At 34.2% G+C, this 21719-nt stretch overlaps 1 protein-coding gene and 1 pseudogene across 1 annotated transcript; one reads left to right on the top strand and one right to left on the bottom strand.

Annotated features, from left to right (window-relative positions):
- The first annotated feature begins 457 nt into the window (after positions 1-457).
- Positions 458-7347, top strand: LOC139839475 (uncharacterized; annotated as a pseudogene).
- Positions 7348-14165: 6818 nt separating this feature from the next.
- LOC139839474 (uncharacterized) lies at positions 14166-21096 on the bottom strand. Its single transcript, XM_071829541.1, has 13 exons — positions 20617-21096; positions 20287-20399; positions 19498-19594; positions 19285-19409; positions 18632-19160; positions 18317-18502; positions 17754-18047; positions 17532-17684; positions 17254-17408; positions 16993-17098; positions 16031-16900; positions 15464-15905; positions 14166-15338 (listed from the first exon to the last, which is right to left on the bottom strand). Exons 1-13 carry the CDS (start codon positions 20719-20721, stop codon positions 15145-15147), a joined length of 3369 nt encoding a protein of 1122 aa, XP_071685642.1. The 5' UTR covers positions 20722-21096; the 3' UTR covers positions 14166-15144.
- Positions 21097-21719: the final 623 nt, after the last annotated feature.

Genomic DNA, 21719 nt, shown 5'->3' with positions numbered 1-21719 from the left:
GGGCTGTCACACAGTAATTTATAGTTGATCTTCAACAAAACAAAATTGCTATCCAATGGGGAGTGTTATAATAATAATAATAATAATAATAATAATAATAATAATAATAATAATAATAATAATAATAATAATAATAATAATAATAATAATAATAATAATAATAATAATATAGATATGGATAGTCAATTTTGGTGTATACATATAGTCAATTTTGGTACATAAAGTATGTAATTTTATATTGAGATTTTAGGCTATAAATACTCATGAATGCAAGCATTAAACTTGCACCATTTCTCACACTTACAAAGTGTTTCTTTCTTTCTCTCCATTATCATTTTTATTCTTACACTTCATTATTAGTTTCTGAATGTTAACTTGTACAGTGTACGCCTCCATCTTTCTCTTTATTCTTTTTGTAAACAATTTTTTGCTCGTAATTAAGTGCCTCTTTCTGTGTATAAGTAATAATGTCTGGAATGAAAAAATGGCAACACTTGAAAATACCATTTGAAGAAATACAATTAGCAACAAATAACTTCGAAACGTGTATCGGAAAAGGTGGATATGGTTGGGTGTACAAAGGGTTGCTTTCCATTTCTGGAAAACTTACCACCGTTGCAGTAAAACGGTTAAACGAAAATCTTGGTCAAGGGTTGAAAGAGTTTTTGACTGAAATTGACTTGCTTTGTGATCAACAACATCCCAACCTTGTGTCGCTTCTCGCTTATTGTGACGATGAAAAGGAGAAGATTATCGTTTACGAATACTTAGAGCGTGGAAGTCTCGATAAATATATAACTACGGGTACTCTAACATGGTTTGAAAGGCTTAAAATATGTTATGATGTAGCTTGTGGATTGGATCATCTTCATAATCATGTTGGACAGCATCAAACTATAATTCACAGGGATATAAAAAGCGCTAATATTTTGTTAAATCATGATTGGGTTGCTAAAATTTCTGATCTTGGATTGTCAAGGTTAAGTTTAGCAGGTTTAAACAGAAGTCTTGTTATATCTCATGCGTGTGGTACACCTGGCTATTGTGAGCCTGAATACATTATCAGTGGTACTGTGACTAAAAAATCAGATGTTTATTCGTTCGGAATGGTATTGTTTGAAGTTCTTTGTGGGAAACTGTGTAGCTATAAAGAACGCGATGGTTTCATGTTATCAGCCAAATTGGTTAAAGACTATTACCAAAAAGGTAAGTTAGATCTGATTGTTGATACCAGTTTAAGGGAACATATGGGGTCAGAATCAATGGCTATATTTTCGAAAATTGCATACAGATGCTTGAGCAAGGATCGAGAAAAGCGACCTGCCATAGATGTTGTCAAGAAAGAGCTTGACATGTCCTTGAAATCCCAGGTAACTTGTACTCTATCTTTGTAATGGATTACACATGATATAAATCTGTACAACACGAAAATTAAAATGCACAACTAAATTCACACAGAAACTTTGTTCTTGTTGAATCATAATATAGGTGACTCAGAACACTTTGTTATATAGTTATATCTATGTCTTTCCATAAGTTGTCATGGTTAAATTATATTGATACAACATGTGTAAAATAACCTTAAAAATAACACGGTGAAAGATTTATGACTACATTTTGTCTATTTAAAATGTAGGATGCTCATCAATGGTACCTGACCATGGAAATGCTAGATTACCTAATTTTATAGATGAAAAAAAAAAAAAAAAAACTTATATAGTGATTGATATACTTAGCAAAACTGTATGTGGCAATTGGGTCGGGTTTTGGTCGAGTCCAAACAGGTTATATTTTTGAACGGGTCGAACAACTCGGGTTGGGGGGTCGAGATCCATTTTTTATATCAAATTTTATAAGGAAAAAGTCTTACAATAAAGATGATTCTAAAGGCCAACACTTTGTATGTACCTTGGGTGTGTTTGGATGAAAGTAGCTGGAGCTGGAGCTTATGAAATAGAACTGGAGCTGGAGCTTATTTTTGAAGTTGGTAGCTGGAGCTTATTATATTTTATAAGTGTTTGGTAAGATAGTTGGAGCTTATTTTCCAGTTCATAAGTTCTACTTTTTTTCATAAGCTACTAAAAGTAGCTTATTTTTTCAGAGCTTATGATTCTACTTTTTTTGACTACCAAACGAAGCTTATGACTTGGAGCTTATTAAAATCATAAGCTCAAGCTCCTATAAGCTCTCATAAACTCCAAGAAGCTGCTCACCCAAACACACCCCTTGTCAAGAAGTGTTCAGCCTACTATGCATGATGAATGTTGGGAATAACAATTAGTACATGTTATCACTGCAATATACCTGTAACTACATCCACACACACATACATGTTCTTCAAACAGAAAGACACATACGAACTATCTATACCGAACCTCATCTTATCTAACCCGAAAAAAATACCAATACAAATTTCTAACAAAACGAACGATACACGAAACTAAAGGAACGCTAGGAAACATGAAATCGATAGAAACTAGTGATATTTACGTTGTGAGATGGGGGAGCAATAAATTCTAAATTCATTCATTTTCTTTTTAATCGAAAACAATACTCCACATCTTTTGTGACATGAACTAATGAGAGGCTGTGTTGGTATTTATAGGAATTGGGGAGAAGGTTACCGAGAGGATGGAAGTTATTAGCTAATTTAAAAAGGAGCACTTCCTCTCTTCTTCAAAAGGGACTTTTGATCTATGAAAATACCAAGGTAAATACAGTTATAGTAGCCCTTGATCCAGGTGACAATCACATTATTTACACACACATATCAAATTATCTTTTCAAGCTCTATAAACTTTTGCTAACATAAAGATACCCCTGGATTTCTGAATTTGGAGTTAATTAAAGATCGAACGTTTTAAAAAATTAATTTCTTTTGAAGCTTGGTCTTAATATGATAATATCCTAACAATAATATATAAACATATATTCGGGTGGTTTGATTTGGGGAGATATGCGGGCCAGAATTTTGTCAAAAGGTTGATGAGTCTGCTATCCGTGTTTAGAGTCCATTCACTGTGGAGGAGGATAGTTGGAAAAATAATGAGTTGTTGTGGTTTCGAAATATTGGGAATTATTGTGGCGGTGAGTATTCCATGGCCATGGTTCAGGCCAACGTGGAGATTGAAGACGAATGCCAGATCGAGTCGAGTCCTTTGGGTACATTTGTTGGGGTCTATGATGGCCATGGAGGACCTGCTGCTGCCCGTTACGTTTGTGATAACTTGTTCAAGACTTTTCAAGGTTTGTTGCTTTGTTACTCCACAATACCTAGATCAATTATTGTATTACAGTATATTTATTATTGACATTTATATCTAATCTAATATTTTATTATTTTAGCTACAAGGTTGGTGAACTCAAAACTCGGGGAGAACTCGGTCGGACTTTTTGGGGAGTTCTCGGAAACTCGTGAAGAACAAGGAGATAACTCGGATGTTGACTTACTTTGACTTTTTAGTTTTTATAATATAAATATATATGTTGTAATAAAATTCTAATATCGGCTCTAGTTATTGAGTCGACAACAAGCGTCGATTTATTGGCGACTTGACTGATTCTTAGAGCCTAAATTAAATTTCAGACAGGATTTAAAACCCATGGAAATTTGATTTTACCAATTTCATGGCGTCTCAATTTTATTTTATTTTTAAATTTTTTTTCCCTACTTATTGGCCGGAGGTCCACTCGGAAGCAATATCTCTATCCGTCGAATAGAGAGAGGGATGACTTTCTCTACTTTTGAGAGTGTTTCCACTCTGGGTGGAGAAATGACTTGTCTTTATTCTCGGATAGGGGAAGGATTGTCTACATTTCACCTCCTCCATACACCACGCATGTGGTATTGAGTTTTGTTGTTGTTGTTGTTGTTATTTTTGTAATAAAATTCTAATAGACTTTGACTAATTTGCCAAGCTTTTTTTTACCGAGTTACCTAGTTTTTGACCGAGTTGACCGAGAAACTCGGGCATTGACCGAGTAATTCGGACGTTGACCGAGTTGGGCACCGAGAACTCATTTGGTGATCTAAACCGATAACTCCCCGAGAACTTGGCTGAGTTTTACAACGCTACTAGCAACAACAAAAAAAGTAATGGCGGTGTTTGGATATGTGATTTGACTGTGATCATGTGATATATTGATACTTAATGATCCAAATTTTGTGCAATGAGCTACAATAGTCTCTTTATGTGTTTTAGATGATTTTAATAAGTAAAATTCTACTTTTACTAATCATTCACATCATTAGTATTAGTAGTGGGGACTAAAACTGAAATACGACAAGCTTTATTAGTTGGAGTAGAATGAAAAAGGATAACACCCCATTTCTTTTTGTTAAGGATGGGGTGAATGACTACGCTAACATAAGAATCTAGTGAACATTGAGGTTTGACGTAGGATTTTAACTAGAGGTGGCAAAATGGGCGGGTCGGGCCATGGTCAGTCTATCATACATATATCAAGATATGTTTAAGTCATTGATCTTATTGTTTGGGTATTCATGCAGAAACATCAGCCAAGAATCCTGGTGTCATGACCCCAGAGACAATTGAAAATGCTATAATTCAAACAGAGAATGGATTCACTGCTCATGTATCTCAGCTATTTAGTGAACAACCATCGATTGCGACTGTTGGAACTTGTTGTTTGGTTGGAGTAATACATCATCAAACTCTTTTCATTGCCAATCTTGGAGATTCACGTGTTGTACTTGCTAAAAAAAAGTAACACTGGAGGTGTGGAAGCCATACAGCTGTCACTGGAGCATAATGTCGATCTTGAGGAGGTTAGAGACGAGCTAAAAAGTTTACACCCACATGATCCGCAAATTGTCACCTTGACCCGTGGAGTCTGGAGGGTTAAAGGCATTATACAGGTTATGTCTAATGTTTTTGGCATTAAGTTTTTCCTTGTATTTGTGTACATATTCTCTGTCCTTATAAATATCTGATTTTGTGGTCCAGTACACACGTGTGAGTTCTTGATAAAATGTACGTAAACTAGTGTGTTTCTTCTGACTTTCAAAAACATTCTATGTTCGTACAAGTGGTTACGAAGTTAATTATAAGCTAAGTTTTATGGGCTTCATTGGATGAATTGAACCAATCAACCAACAGTAGCCCTTTCAAAAAATATGAAAAAGTGTAGCTTATTGAGCTGAACACTGATAGTTCCCAACTCCAAAATAATAAAGTTGGTGGTATTGTTTATATATTGCTTCGTATGCTTGTAATTTTGAATCGATGTATCCGAACTTCAGATTTTGAACAGATAGATTACATTATTGTTGAACCATAATGCATGTATGTGGTGCAGGTTTCAAGATCCATTGGAGATGTTTACTTGAAACACGCTGAGTACAATACTGACCAAATTCCAATGAAATTTCGACTTAGTGAACCGATGGTTAAGCCTATCCTTTCTGCGACTCCATCAATTGTTACACATCATATCCAACCAAATGATTCTTTTCTTATATTTGCTTCCGATGGTTTATGGGAATTTTTGAGTAATCAAGTAGCTGTCGAAATCGTTCAAAATAATCCACGCATTGTAAGTCTTCCTCATCATATCATATCATTGTTAAAATTGTAAAAGAGTGATGATGTCTGTAGTTTTAGCAAAAACAATTTTAACTTGTAAAGTCAATTTACAAACAAAAAACTGCATAGCGAGTTGGTATACGCAGTTACATATTGTGCTACCATTTATGTGTGGCAGTACATCACATGCTAGAGATAGAATTATATATGTTGACTGTCACATCTATACAGTACCTGCTACTGTGCTAATACTTATGTTGCTTATTAGTAAGCCTGGAAAATGGGTCGGGTTGGGTCGACACTCAGTTTGGTTCAAAACGGGTCATCGGTCAAACAGGTCACAAAATTCAAACGGGTAGAAGTGTAGAACGGTTCTGGTTGAAACGGGCTGGGTCGAGTCGAGACCCACTTTTTTCTTATAAAAAGTTTTCTTAAAACAAATTTTTTTTATTAAATTTGTTTTTTTATTACTTTTTTTTAAATAAAAATTCTATCTTAAAAAAATAATAATAATTTATAATTTTTTTTGTTTTTAGTAATTTCTAGCTTTTTTATTTTTCTGTTTTTTAAGTTTTTTATTTTTTTATATATTTTTTAATTTTTCCATATTGAAATGGGTTGAAAATGGGTTTCAACTGGTCTAGATGGACGTTCTAATATATTAACGGACTAAAGATGAGTCCATATTGGACCCATTCCCTTTGTTTTCTCGAGACCCAATGGTTGACCCAATTAACCCAAATTTTGGTGTATGGGTCTTGATTGCCAGATATACTTCTTAGCTACCTTTCATGCAACTCTATCTGCATGGGGTACAACCCAGCCAAGCATGACTAAAAATGCTCATTTTGTATGTAAATATGACATTGGCACATTGCTTTGTGGTTCTTTGTTATTAATCTACTGAACTCTGGTTCTTAAGAAGGTATATATACTCACACAGCTCTACTGTGAGTCTGTGATGGCATATATTATTATAACCTACATGTAGTTTTGTAAATGCTTGCTGATATGTGTTTAGGTTTCCATTTGTGTTTCATGAATCATGTAAAGTTACCTTTTGTAAACTATATATACACAATACATAACTCTCAAATCATAGATATAATGTGATGTATCTTGTGGTATATATATATATATATATATATATATATATATATATATATATATATATATATATATAATCAAAAGTTCAAACGAGAACAAAAAATGGTGAGAACTGCGAGAACCATTAAATTACAAAGATTTGCACATGTGAGTATGTTGAATCACGTATAAATGTTGATGGAGAGTAAGATTAAACAAAAAATAGTTTGAAAAAACCTATAACTAATAATCATATATGTGTGTGTGTGTGTGTGAGAGAGTGCGCGCGCGCGCGTGTATGTGCGCGCGAGTGCGTGCGCGCTGTTTAGTTTTTGACTGGTGGTGCATGGTTCCCTTGTTTCAGGGAATAGCCAAGAGACTAGTGAAAGCTGCTCTTACCGAAGCTGCAAAAAAACGCGAAATGAAATATTCTGATCTGATAAAGATTGATAAGGGGGTACGGCGTCACTTCCATGACGATATAAGTGTAATTGTATTGTTTCTCGACTATGACCACACCGTCTCTCTTCGAGGTGGTTCGAGAGAGACATCATCATATTAATTAAAGTATAGCATATAGAAAACTTTCTAGGAGGCCATAAAAATAACTGTGATATAATGTAACTGATTTGTTTGAAGTTTTTTGTGTAAAATTTGAGTGGTTTTGGCGAATACTCAAATTATAATTTATTAATTTCCAAAAACTGATGTGGATCTTCAATTGTTTTATCGTCACTTTTGTTATTTTCTAACTAAGAAGAAAGTTGAATGTGACAACGTTTAAACACATCAATATATAATGTAACAGTTGGCAGTAACGACTCACGAACTAAGGATTGGACATCTACTATAAGGTCTTGCAATCTGCAAGTACTGTTTGAGGGATAGCGTTGACACCTAAAACAATCTAATTACCCTTCGGGTCAACTATTGTTAACTCAAATCGATGTAATTTCAAACATAAAATTCAAGAAAGATGTGGAAGTCCTTCCAACTTTTGCAAATGACATGGTATGGAAGTCGTCTAGATCATGAAAGTCAGCCAAGTAAACGGTTATATTGTGAAGCCCTAGGCAACTGCGGACAATGGACAAATTCACCCTGGATCCACCTCTGTAGAACTTGTCAAGAGTTGTATTGCTATATAAGGCAAACACTTAGCCAAACTCGAACACTCAAGCTCTTACAATGTTATTCATTAACACATTTCAAGATATACACTCAAACATATTTAAAACTCGTGGAAATTTGATTCTTTCATTTTTATGGCGTCTCATACTCTCTTTTTTTCAACCTACTTATTGGCTGGAGGTTCATTCGGAAGCAATCTTTCTATCCGTAGAACATGAGAGAAAGGACTTCCTCTACTCTTGGGGTGTTTCACTCTGGGTGGAAAAATGACTTCTATTTATTCTAGGATAGAGGAAAGATTGTCTACATCTTACCTCCCCATACCCCACATATGTGAGATTGAGTTTTGTTGTTGTTGTTGTTGTATATACACTCAAGCATTCAAGCAAGCATATATCGTAGGAGTGATATTAGCAAAAGAGATTTTAATAAGTTAGAATTGCGTTAAGACTTTCTCAAATCAAAATCATCATACCCTACTATCACAAGACTGATAGTAAATTGTAGAGAGAGAGAGAGAGAGAGAGAGAGAGAGAGAGAGAGAGAGAGAGAGAGAGAGAGAGAGAGAGAGAGAGTTGTTACATTATCTTCACACAGGGTAAGTGAAGATAGTTAGTTAAAGGCTCTTAACAAAAAGAACTAACACCATTTTTTAGGAACTGCATAGTGACTCATTGTGACTCATTGATTGTAGGCTTCAAGCTGTTATACCTATACCTGTGTATTAGTAATAATGTCTGGAATGAAAAAATGGCAACACTTGAAAATACCATTTGAAGAAATAGAATTAGCAACAAATAACTTCGAAACGTGTATTGGAAAAGGTGGATATGGTTGGGTGTTCAAAGGGTTGCTTTCTATTTCTGGAAAACTTACCACAGTTGCAGTAAAACGGTTAAACGAAAATCTTGATCAAGGGTTGTAAGAATTTTTTTACTGATATTGACTTGCTTTGTGATCAACAACATCCCAATCTTGTGTCGCTTGTCGCTTATTGAGACGATGAAAAGAAGAAGATTATCGTTTACGAATACTTTGAACACGGAAGTCTCTCTCTCTCTCTCTCTCTCTCTCTCTCTCTCTCTCTCTCTCTATATATATATATATATATATATATATATATATATATAACTACGGGTACTCTTACGTGGTACGAAAGACCTAAATATGGTATGATGTAGCTTGTGGATTGGATCATCTTCATAATCATGTTGGACAACATCAAACTTATAATTCACAGGGATATTAAAAGCGCTAATATTTTGTTAGATCATGATTGGGTTGCTAAAATATCTGATATTGGTTTGTCAAGGTTAAGTTTAGCAGGTTTAAACAGAAGTCTTGTTATATTTCATGCTTGTGGTACACCTGGCTATTGTGAGCATGAATACATTATTAGTGGTACAGTCACTACAAAATCAGATGTTTATTCGTTCGGAGTGGTATTCCTTGAACGGAGATGATAAATTCAACATTATGTTTACTTCTTCCACTTAAATGGTCTAAAATGCCCTTAATGATAAACTAATGTAAAAATTTTAAAACTTTTTGTTGTAATTTATTGAAGGATATTTTGGGAAAGATGAATGAAATGATGTTGGAATAAGTAAAAATCATGTTGAATTTATCATCTCCCTTGTTTGAAGTTCTTTGTGGGAAACCGTGCAGCTATAAAGAGCGCAATGGTTTCATGTTATCAGCAAAATTGGTTAAGGGCAAATAGCCCGAAAAAGTAACCTAAGTTACCCAATTTTACAATTAGGGTAACCTCAATTTGCCTAAGTCCGAAGAGGATTTCAATTTTATTTTTATTCTAGATTATGTGTTAAAAAAATTTAAAATTGAGGTCGTCAAATTCATAAACAGTCTTTAATAAAAAAAAATACACGTTGATCCTGAAGTTTCTTAATAAATTGTACCAAAAGTCCTCTTTATCTTCTTCATTAACAATTGATTATTCAAAACATGATTTGAGCTCAGAAATGTGATCCTAACACCAAAACCTAACTCTCGTTCATCATTAATTCGGATTAATAACAACAGATCGAAAGAGATTGATCTCGTGTTCATCATTCATCTTCATCGTGAGTCGTTTTAGCTTATGGATCGATCCGGAACGAAATTGAGAAATGTAAAAGTGTAGACTTGTTCAAATTCATGTCGTTAATGTGTATGCAAAATCTAAGATCTCAAGCTTCAATATCGATTTCGAATTTGGGAGTCAAAGTTACGGATTGAAAAGTCAACTTTACTGTTCATGATCAAATTCATACTCTACATGTTGTTTCTGTTTATGATGATGATAGACGAAGATCAAGTGATAGATTTGAAAGACTTTTCATGAAGGAATTGAAGTATGAAGCTCTCCGAATATCAAAATCAAAATTCATGTTCTTCTTCTTCATATAGCGACGCGACTGTTCATCATCGATTGTTGCAATTTCGTGTTGTTTTGACCTTTGATTCTTCTTAAACGGCCTTAATCGCAGCAACAGAAACATATTTCAACTGAATTCGAGCAGATGCAGCAGCAGCAGGTACAAGTGCAGCAGCAGCAGCAGCAGCAGCAGCAGGAACGAGTGTTGTTGTGGTCTTCTGTGCTTTTTCGAACAAATGCGGCAGCAGGTACGAGTCAAGAAGTGTGGTCTTCTGTGATTTATACACCGTGGCAAGAAGTGAGGTCAGATTCGGTCCATAAAAGAACGACGGTGGTCGGTGAAGGTGGAATGTGGTGCTGGTCGATGGTGTTCTTGAATATAAAGCACTTAAGATGTAACATGGATTGCTAATTTTAATTATAGTTATTTCTATTCCAGCTAATAAGTGTGAGGTGCAGATCAAGTGATGAAGATGATGAGTGGTATAATTTATTAAGAAACTTCAGAGATCAAACATTTATTTTTGACTAACGATCATTAATGAATTTGATGAAGATTACTCCAATCTTAAAAAATTTGAACACATAGTTCTTTTCTTCAGCAGTTATTAAAATTGAAATCCTTTCCGGACTTGGTCAAATTAGGGGTTACCATGATTGTCAAATTGGTTAACTCAGTTTATCGGGTCATTTGCCTATTGGTTAAAGACTTTAAAAAAAAGATAGATTAGATCTCATCGTTGATCATAGTTTATGGGAACATCTGAGGTCAGAATCAATGGCTATATATCAGAGATGCTTGCATAAGGATCGAGAAAAGCGCTGAGCTTAACATGTACTTAAAATTCCAAGTAACATCTACTCAATCTTTATGATGGATTACACATATGATATAAATATAAATCTGTGCAACAGGAAAATCAAAATGCACAACTGCAATCACACATAAACATTGTTCTTGCTGAATCATAATATAGGTAGCTGAGAATACTTTGTAATATAGTAATTTCTATGTCTTTCCATAAGTTGTCTTGGTTGAAATGAATTGATAGAGCATGTGAAAAATAAACTTAAAAACAACATGATGAAGCCAATGGGGCTTTGCCTCATTGGTCACCATGTTAACATGGTGTTCGAGGAGACCAGGGTTCGAGTCTCGGGGGGGGGGGGGATTTTCGTGAATTAACTTTGTGAGCTAACCACTAACATTGCCTTTCAAAAAAAAAAAAAAAAAAAAAAAACAACATGATGAAAGATTTATGACTACAATCAGTCTATTTAAAATGTTACTGCATAAAGCTGTTAATATACAAATACAAATTTCCATTTTAACTCCTCTCCAATACGAGATTGCGTAGGTTCGAATTTACAATTTTCATTGCCGAAAAACATCGCTCAACTGTTGCGGTCGCAACGGGTAACACCAATGCTAGCTTTAATAACCAATAAAGCAACGGATAAGATATATTTTTCCTTGTTTCCACCATCAATTTAGCAAGGTCGGCAATACCATTCAAGTCCTTAAATTTTTTATTTTTCCGGACACTATGATGGTATATTTCAAGTTCATCCTCAAGTTCAATCATATCCGTACTATTGAAATCTTTTGGATATAACTTACACAACCTTCTTAGTTTCGACGAATCTAACATCGAGAATAAATCATGTGGATTCAACGCCGACGTACAAAAAAGTAACTCGGTACTAGCTTCACTAAAACGATCACCAAACTCATGAATTTGCATATCCAAAACGGTGTTAAAACACTCTATCTCATTATAATGTCGATTAGTGATTTTCTCCCTTTGTCACCTTGAATTAAAATCTTCATCCATTTTTCAAAATTCGGATACCATGTTCCTCACAAAAAGACTACGCTTTCTTTAAAACAAGTTCAAACCCATTTTTTCTCAACTCTTGTAATTTTTCTTTGATTGACTCCACTAATTGAACCGCTTCTAATATGTCTTGATCTTTTCTTTGAAGAGCTTTCGATAATACATTTCTCAATTCTAAAATGCGCAACATTAGATGCAAATTAAAAATAAAATCAAATGACTTTAACTACTTCAAAAGACCAAGCGCTTGATTTTGGCTAGAACCGTTATTTCCTTATTCTTTAACAAAAAATTCCAAATTTTTTTCACTGAAATTTCAAAATCGACTGGGAGCCGGCGCTCCCTGCCCCCAAAGAGTTTCGCCCGTGAACGTACATCAGAATAAACTGGAAGTATATGACTTATATAAAAGTCATAAACTTTCTGTTAATATTCATATCATCTTTATAGAAAAATATAAAAAATGCTACGTAATTTCTTTAACCGGTCCATCCAGTAATAAGTAATGTTTTGTTTACATAGATACATGATTCTAAAAGTTTATGACCTATAAATGTATTTGGGCAAAATCCATAAAAAGGTAACATATTATACCATTTTTCCTATTTTCGGTAATCTATTTCGTTTCGATATAAAAAAAGGAGCCATATTTCTAAAGCTTTATGAGAAAAGACAAAAATACCCTCACATGTATGACACATGATACAGCTTAACAGAGAAAGTTAACGATACCCCTTTATTTGATTAACTTTAGAAAAAGGACTCCTTTTTTTATATCGAAACGAAATAAATTACCGAAAGTAGGAAAAATGGTATAATATGTTACCTTTTTATGGATTTTGCCCAATGTATTTTTGTAGAATACATCCTATAATGGAAGAGTCGTAAAAGTATATGGCTATTTGTAGCTTTAACTTTAAATTATATGGAGTAATACATTTCGAAGGTAATAATAAGATATTTATATTGCTTTTTATTAATATATTATTATAATTATATTATATTATTATTACAAATACAAATTACAATTACAATTTTTTTTAACAGTCAAAAAACTGTATATATTTAATCGCTCCCTAGCAAGTCGCTAAGGGAGAAAATTACACGGGCATAAAGCACCATAAGTCCATAAGTTCCAATTCGAAACTAAATGTCTTCTATTTTTAATCCAACGATAAGAAAGCAATCTAATTACATCAAATAAGCTACTTTTACTAAATATATATATATATATATATATATATATATATATATATATATATATATATATATATATATATATGCATTATTGCATACACACGCCAACGGTCAACCATGTTGATTACAGTATGAATATTATGCATTCATGGGAGTAACCCACATTGGGTATATTATTAATTACCAATTAGTAATGTAATTCACGTGGAATTCAAAATGGTACATTTGAAACAAAACAAAACTACAATCAATTCCCCAACGAATTAAGAAAGAGTAATAAATATAAAGTTCACGAGTTCTTTATATAAACTCGATCATTACATTACATATCAAGAAAACTAAAAAGAAATAAACATTAGAGATGAACTTTTTATTAGCTTGTATTTTGTTCATGATATTTCTTACGTTTCCAACTTTCACACATGGCGATTTGATAAATGAGATATGCCTACAAGCCAGTGATCCTTCTTTATGCTCCAATTCCTTGAGATCTGATCCCCAATCGACGAATGCAAGTCTTACCACCCTCGGCCGCATCTCTATCAAGAACGCTCAAAAGAGTGCTAAAGCGGCCAAAAATATTATTCATTCCAGCAACTACAAACAATGCAAAACGCTCTATGATGATGCAATTTCGAACCTAAAGAAATGCAAAAAAGTTCTAAAATCACAAGACTATGGACAACTCAACACACTTGTATCGGGTGCGCTGACTGATGCTAGTTTGTGTGATGGTAGCTTCGGTAGAGGCGTGCAAGGACCGCAACAACTTAAGTTTGCTAGCATCAAGTTGCAAGGTTTATGCAATATAATTTTAGTCATTTCCAACAATTTATCAGGAATTCAAATATGATCCACATATAATATAATTAATTAATAATTTGATTTTGATTAATCTTCAAAATATAGTATACATAATTGCGTTTATGTTTTCTGTTGAACAACATTACTTTATATCCATATCCATATATATTATATTATGCATAATCAAAAATTTACGTGCTTTCTTTTTATGATTTATTTTATAATTTTCATGTGTTTTCCTTTTGTGGTTTATTGGATAACAAAATTCCTTATTATGAATTTATTTATGTGAAACAAAAAAGTACTCGTACCTATGAGGATTTTGTATAAATTCTAGTATAATATAATAAAGCTAACAAGGGTTACATGTAGCTTTTAGTTTCAAGTTCGATCACCAATCGACTTTTAGTTAAGACGTGTTTTTGATATCTTGTAAATAACTGTAGACTCTTTTCATAGGTCGAATGCCAATTATCTATTTATGAAAGTGATCAAATCTTTAGTACAAGTATAATTGGAAATGTAGTCTTATTAATTTAAACTTGAAAGCCTCATGTGTTGATGTTTTCAATTGGTATTCTTAACTAACCTTTATAATTTGCTCTACCCCTTGACTGGTTTGCGTTTTTTGTCTAATATATCTTCTTGATGTTAAAAAAAAATAATACAAAATGTAGTCATTTATTTTTGGACGACGTGAATTGTGACTATATTTGGAGCTTCAAACATCAAAATCAAACATATATACATATAAAAAAATAAAATAAAAAAGTGTTATGATGTGATATTGATCAAAATATCCTTTAGTTGAATAGAAAAACGGGGTTTGTCGTATGCCGAGAGCCCGAGACCGACATTTTGTGGGCATAGCCACAAAAGGTTAACCTGTGTTATTGTAATAGCCTGGAGAGAGTAATATTAGATAATTTCAGATCAGTGATTGAAAGTATTTTATCAACTGCAACCGCTAATAAACCATTGAGTATCGAAATGTAAAAGAGCAACACTTTCACGTCATAAAGTTTGAAAAAACGACACCCTTGCCTTAAGTTTGTGGAAAAGACCATAGGATTGCAAACAACCAAAAACTGTAAAGTCTCACTGCTCAAACTTTTTTCTATATTTAGGAGTCTATAAGACATAAGATAAACAAACAAACAAAAGCTTATCTTTGTTTGCTGGCGGCTTTCTTTCCTTTCTTTTGTTTCTGCTTCAATTGACTGAGGCCTGCAGCAGATACTTTGACGTTTCCAATAATCGCAGCCATAAGCTCAGGGTCCGTACAGGCCTTCATTAACTCTTTCTCCCTTTGTAACGCTTCTGGCATGTGACCAAACAAATTCATCGCCATTTTCACAGCTACAAACCAATATGGAAATAGTCATCAGTCAGTAAATAGAAAAGCAGTCCATGTTTTCATTTTACAATTTAGTCATATAACTATCAATCTAATTTTAATTAGTAGATTATGACGTGATGGGTACCTTTTCCTTTCTTTGCGGTTCCGGGGATTATTTTGACACGATACTTGTACGATTGCAAAGCAGCGTAAGGAGCGCAAACAGGCACCGCATACAGAAGAATGTCATTTGGCAGAGGAATCCCAGTGAGGTAATCAACATCAGTTAATTTCTCTTTCTCATCTTCACCAATCTCTTTTATATCATCTTCTTCCATTGCTATCTTCTCAGCATCAATCAATCTATCACCACTACTGTCTTCATGTTTACTACCATTTGCACTACTACCATCCACAACTTTATCTGACACATGTTCTTGACAATCTTTAGCAACATGTCCAATCTTCTTACATTTATAGCATCTTTTGGGACCATCTTCGCTACCGGCTACAGATTTCACCTCATTGCTTGTAGTTATTGCTTCCCTCTGTGCCTCTTGTTCATTCACTCTAGCTCTACCAGCAGACTGCATTATTATTTTCAAAGTACTGGTTAGTTTAATTCAAATCTATGACCTCACACAAATTTTATTAAATTCATATATTAATGTATAGTAACTATTAAAAAAAAAACAAAAATTATAATACTGACCGCAAGTAACGCCATTCGAATCTTTCTTTCTTCTTCGTCTTGGTCAGCATACTTTTCTTTCATCTTCTTAAGTTTGCCCTTCTGACCACGGCTGACTTTCGCACCACCATCGATCTTTACAGTCGGAACATCTTTTTGTGGATGAAGTTCGACATTATTCTTCTTCTTCTCCACATTTTCTTTCACATGTCCAGTATCTGTAACTTCACTATGTGTAACGCCTTTTTTGAGCTTTCTTCTTTCGGCTTTAGAAATATAAGGTTTTTCCCTCGTCGTTTCTTTCTTCTCCTCATGATCGTTTACATCTGAATCCGCTTGTGAAGCATTAAGCTCATATTTTTTAGCTGATGTGGCAATTGGTCCAATCTCGAGAGCTTTATCAAGAAGATCCTCAAGTTCAGGGGACACGGTTTTTGCAGTAGACTTATCCTCTTCAACAGAAACTTCTCTCGAATTGGAGATATCGTTATCAGATGGACCAATTTCATGAGTTGAATCCGCTAATTTGTTATTATCAGTTGATAAATCTGAAACGTTTACTGGATATTCAGTCTCGGGTGACTCTTTATCAGAACCAGAATCGGTCAACTCTTTAAACAGCTCACTGTCGAAACCTTCATTTAACCCCTCCTCTTCACCCCTTACTCTTCTTTCATTTAAGTGGGACCCCAATGAACTCTCATCCAACCGAAATAATATGCCGAATCCCATGATTAGAGGCTGAGGTGGAAGGAAATTTTTCTTCCCTCGGATCATGAAACTACCAACGGTAAGATATTCGCCAGTAGGAGCGGTTTTGCTTACTTGGTGAGGATACACCCACCACGCACTTGTAACGATCTTTGAGTTCCATGCTTGGCTGTGGCAGACCTACATTGTCACATGATTAGGTGATTAAAGTGGTTGGATCATCATGATGTCACGAATACAAAAACAACTACAAAAGTTTGTTATTGGCTTACAGTGAAGGATCCTGCTTGATTCAATGTAAGTGGAGGTACAGGGTAATCAGGCTTGTGATTCTTAATCACTGTACTAGAAGCTCCATGTAGTTCTGCATGGACATACCTGAAAATATAAAACGAGTAATTATTTATGAAATATGAATAGGGGATAGTGCAAGGTGCAACTCAAACAATTGGAGTAAATTCGAGACTTGAGATTGAAAGGTTTTGTAAAGAAGAACAATCAGTTGAAAGTTACAATTAACAACATGCACTTACAGATCTCCTTTGGACATGTAACGCTTCACAATCATTTCGTTCTGTTGAGCATCACGTCCACTGATGACCAAATAATTCTCACTGCTGATGAACCAATTGAACTTTTCAAACCAGTGCACCTTACGTATATGTGAAATAGCAGCAACAGTTTTTTCCTGGTAATTTAATTGTAACGGTAGTTAGTAATCCAGCAATAAAATATAAAAGCTGGTCATAAATCATCTAAACAATAACAATAAGCTGGAATTTTGTAGTTTAACTATTTGACCTAAAATTACCTGAGACAGCTGTTGAAGTGTCTTCTTTTCGGCAGCCTTAAAAGCCTTTGCATGAGCAGTAAGAGTCTTTTCTTGTTTGCTCTCTTGTTTCTTCTTTTGCTCATACCATTGGCGAGCATTTGCATGAGCAGAAAGTCCTATATCAACTTCAACCTATATAAAATGATTCACACACATCAACATTAAGTTATGAAATTATATAATAAGAAATTTAAGTAATACCTTTTCCACGGGTTGAGTAATCTCATCGTCATCCATTTCATCAAGATTATTACTTAATAGCAGACTCATGGAATTTTTTTCAAGGTGTAACTTGTCGATAAGACCTGCAACAGGATTACCAGCTTTCTTTTCCTCTTTGACCATGCGAGCTAAATCAACCCAACTCATACCATTTGCAAGAGCTACTCGCACAGCTAAGATAGCTGCATCCACATCTTCTAAATTGTATTCAATTAGTTCTGCCATTGTAACAGACCGATCTACTTCTTTCTTCAGCACTTGCACACGGTTCTCCTGTAATTAAATTTGAAGAAGATGAAGAGACTTTAACAGACAGATAGTTATATATGACCAAGTACGTAAGTATGATGTCTTGGGTAGTTTTAGAATAGATTAGTAGGTAAGGTATATAGATATATATATAGTCAGAAATTTTAAGGTGCACCCATATTTCAGGCTTTTATGTTTAAAATTACAAAACTAGATGCCTTGATGCATAAATCATAAGCAGAATGGGGAAGTAACATATGCTAATGATAGAGTTTACATAGATAATGTATGACCTGATCGTTGCGAATTTTGGAAAGCTTCTGCATTGCGGAACTCTCTTTCGCTTGTTGTTGTTGTGCTGATCGCTGGGTCTCAATCTTACTATAGAACTCATCCAACGCATCATCAAACGTACCAAACTTCACAAACACCCTCGAGTTGAACTGGTTTAACAATAATGGGCAGAACTCATCATATATCTGCAAAAACAGATCAAAGCATGTCAAAATTTATTCAAATGTACCACACTTACAAAAAAGACATTGGGGTTAAGTTCACTACTAAAATAAATAAATAGTTACAAACAACGGATAAAGACAAAATGTAACCTGATCAGTAGCAGATGATTCAGCAGGGAGTTGATCTCTACCCATTTTCTTTTGCTGCATTAAGATGTATCCTTCAGGAATTTTAGTACCTGATATAACATCTTCCAGCCAGTCTTCAAATCGTTTAACACCTTCAGAAAGAGCCTGAATATTACTATCTCCTAATTTCAGGTCCTTAGAAACTTTCAAGGTTGGAGTTAGACCAGAATCTAATATAATATGTTCTGATAGTGCTGGTCCATAACCCAAAGCCTCCCCAAGAACAAACTTCAATGTAGTTTGTTTGGCTCGGGCACTATCTTTCTTTTTACTAGAATCAACGGGCTTCTTTCGGTTTCCCTTTTCCGATTGTGGTGCACTAGGTGTGTCATTCGCACCCGCAACATCTTCCACGTGTTCGTTACTTTCGTTATCGGTAAACGATGTGAGAGTTGTTTGTAACTTTGCAACATCAGTCCTCTCAAAGACTCTACACTTGTCTACTGGATAATGATGGCGTGCCATAATTGCGAGTCCTTTATCATCATCCCTAAATCAAGTTAAATAGTATATTAAAGGTTGATTTAAAATATAAGGACAACACTAAAGACATGTCACCTGTTAAGATATAACATAAAGCAAGACAAGAAAAACGAGATTTCAAAATGTTAAACCTGTGTGACCGCAGAAGAGTTAAAACCATGAATTCGGAGTCGGTGAGGAGTATGTTCCCTTGTGCGTATAGCTCCAATATTATGTAGTACGCATTAGCACCAACCCCAAATTGAAAGAGAATTATCTGCTCACATGGACTATTTTATGAGAAACATACTTGGACATAATTGAATAATTAATAAATCATATTAAAGGAATTAATCAAGATTTACCCGATCATATCCAAGTTGTCGTACGTCCTCAAGCCTTCTAGTTCTGATGTGTTTTCTCAATTTGAGAGTGAACCCAGAAGGAGTATTACTTTTATCCCTGCAAATATCAACAAAAGCAAATACAACTTTTAAAACATTTTATTCAATAACACATTTATCCACTGTTAGCCTAGGCTATAATCTTCTCTTATAAGCACACTAACATAGCCATATCCTTCTCTAGCTAACTTATATGGTAACATTACAGACATAGAACAGCCTATCTCAGATTTCAAAATTGGTTGTCAACATGAACGGTAAGATATAGTTCACTGGAGCAAATACAACTAAAGTGTCGTAACTCATAAGATATCTTAAAAGGAAGAATGGAAGTAGCGATAAACTACACTGAGATACTTTGACGTATAGATACCAAAATCCAATAGGAATTTAGTTAACACCATGGACATTCACATCGATTGCTAATATCTTCTTTACATAGAAAAATATATTGCGATCATAGAGAAGGTTCAAATTTATGATTAGAAATGCCAGATTGCCTTTCATCATCTACGCATTAATCTATTTTTGTTGGATTACCACATCCTAGGGATTTTCTAGTTTGGCTATATTATTTAGAGGTCAAACATGGACTATCTTTGTTGTCTCAGGTTTATACATTGACGATTAACTATATACGTTCAGTTCAATACACTTCATGAAAAGATGATATCACATATCTGGTTCTGCTAATATCCCTAACGAGTCACATATATGCATCCAGTAACAAGTAATAATCTTCAAGCTTACCTAAGATATTCAGTTGTATGCAACCGAACACCGCTTTCCATGAGCAACAGAACCTTCTCACTCTCTCCAGATTCAGTAACTCCACTGCTATTCATCAATTTGAATACATATGTCTGCAGAAAACCGTGAAACATAAAGATACCAAAGGTAAGATTACGTTGATAACTACTTAATTCATATCACATAAACGTTATTCTTTAGTAAATATTATAGCCCGAAGTTTCAACTTGCTTGCACAGTGATAAGTCAAGGGTGTTTCAATGATTATAGTAAACCCTAAATAACAAAACTGAAAAGATATAAATAATAGAGTGTAGCTAGGGTTTTGACCTTAGGAGAAAGATCGTAGACGTTAGAACAGCGCATTCCGATTAAACGACGTAAACACTTGACCTCAGCGGCGACGTCCGCCGTGTTCATCCGAACCTTCACCATCTCTCTTTAGCTTCAAAACTAGTGCTGCGATTGATGAAATATATTGGAAACTAAAATAAAAATTGATTGATAAATTAGGGATGTTTGTCTTTAGTTTTGTAAACAAACGAGTATAAGCGTGTAACAAATGAGTTGTTTGACCCTATTTTTGTCTCCAGTGTTATGGCGATTTTGGGAGCTTAAAACCCTAAATCAATTTAACCTTAATCACCAATCAAATCATCAATTATCGTGCTCTTAACCGTTCTTATTCACTATTCCAGTCCTCAATTGCGATCAAGTATAGCGTAAACAATCTTAAATCGCTCAAATTCAGAGCCTTAAATTGATTTGCGAAAATCAATCGTAAGTCTGATTCTGTGTATTTGTTGTTTGGAACCTTATTCCGGAAAATTACAAGGATTGTTATATGGGTTTTGCGGGCAGTATAAGAATAATTAGTTTTTTTTTTTTTTTTTTTTTTTTTTTTTTTTTTTTTTTTTTTGCAAAAAAAAACCTATTAATATTAATATTAGAAACATCTCACACCTAGCCATCAAATAGATAACTTGGCCCAATACAAACATAGCCACTATTGATCCATTATACAATTGGATATTAGGCTAAAACACAAAGTAAAGAATACATTATGTGAACCATCAAACAACGTAACATTAAAGCTAAAAAACGTTTGTAAAGCGATCGACTTGCTATCTTATAGTAACACCCGCGGGACTGAGACCCATATGAAAAATTGATGAGTAACATAACTTCGCGTTCGTTGCCCACTCAAACGATTTGATGATGAAAGGGATGAACAATGGTGGAAACTGTTACAAGAAAAAGTAATTAAACTTTAAACTTAAAATTAAAAGAAGTTACAATTTTTTTTTTCATTACCCACTATCTACTACCCCCAATTAGTTGAGTAATGACCCATTACCTTAAAGTGGTCAATGATTGATTCTATTATAGTTAACCAACCCTCACTAATGATTATCATTGATATTCCTTAGACT

This window comes from Rutidosis leptorrhynchoides, chromosome 4, assembly GCF_046630445.1.
Source record: "Rutidosis leptorrhynchoides isolate AG116_Rl617_1_P2 chromosome 4, CSIRO_AGI_Rlap_v1, whole genome shotgun sequence".
Taxonomy (NCBI): Eukaryota; Viridiplantae; Streptophyta; class Magnoliopsida; order Asterales; family Asteraceae; genus Rutidosis; species Rutidosis leptorrhynchoides.
Note: the sequence above shows the minus strand (reverse complement) of the source record. Positions and strands in the feature narration are given on the sequence as shown.

Bases quoted from the DNA above. Each gene is read 5' to 3' on its own strand.
- LOC139839474 (XM_071829541.1), bottom strand. From the start codon at position 20,721: ATGGTGAAGGTTCGGATGAACACGGCGGACGTCGCCGCTGAGGTCAAG. The intron at 19,595-20,286 runs GTAAGCTTGAAG...TGATATTTGCAG, and splicing joins CATACAACTGAATATCTTAG to GGATAAAAGTAATACTCCTT. The intron at 19,161-19,284 runs GTTTAACATTTT...AACTTGATTTAG, and splicing joins ACTCTTCTGCGGTCACACAG to GGATGATGATAAAGGACTCG.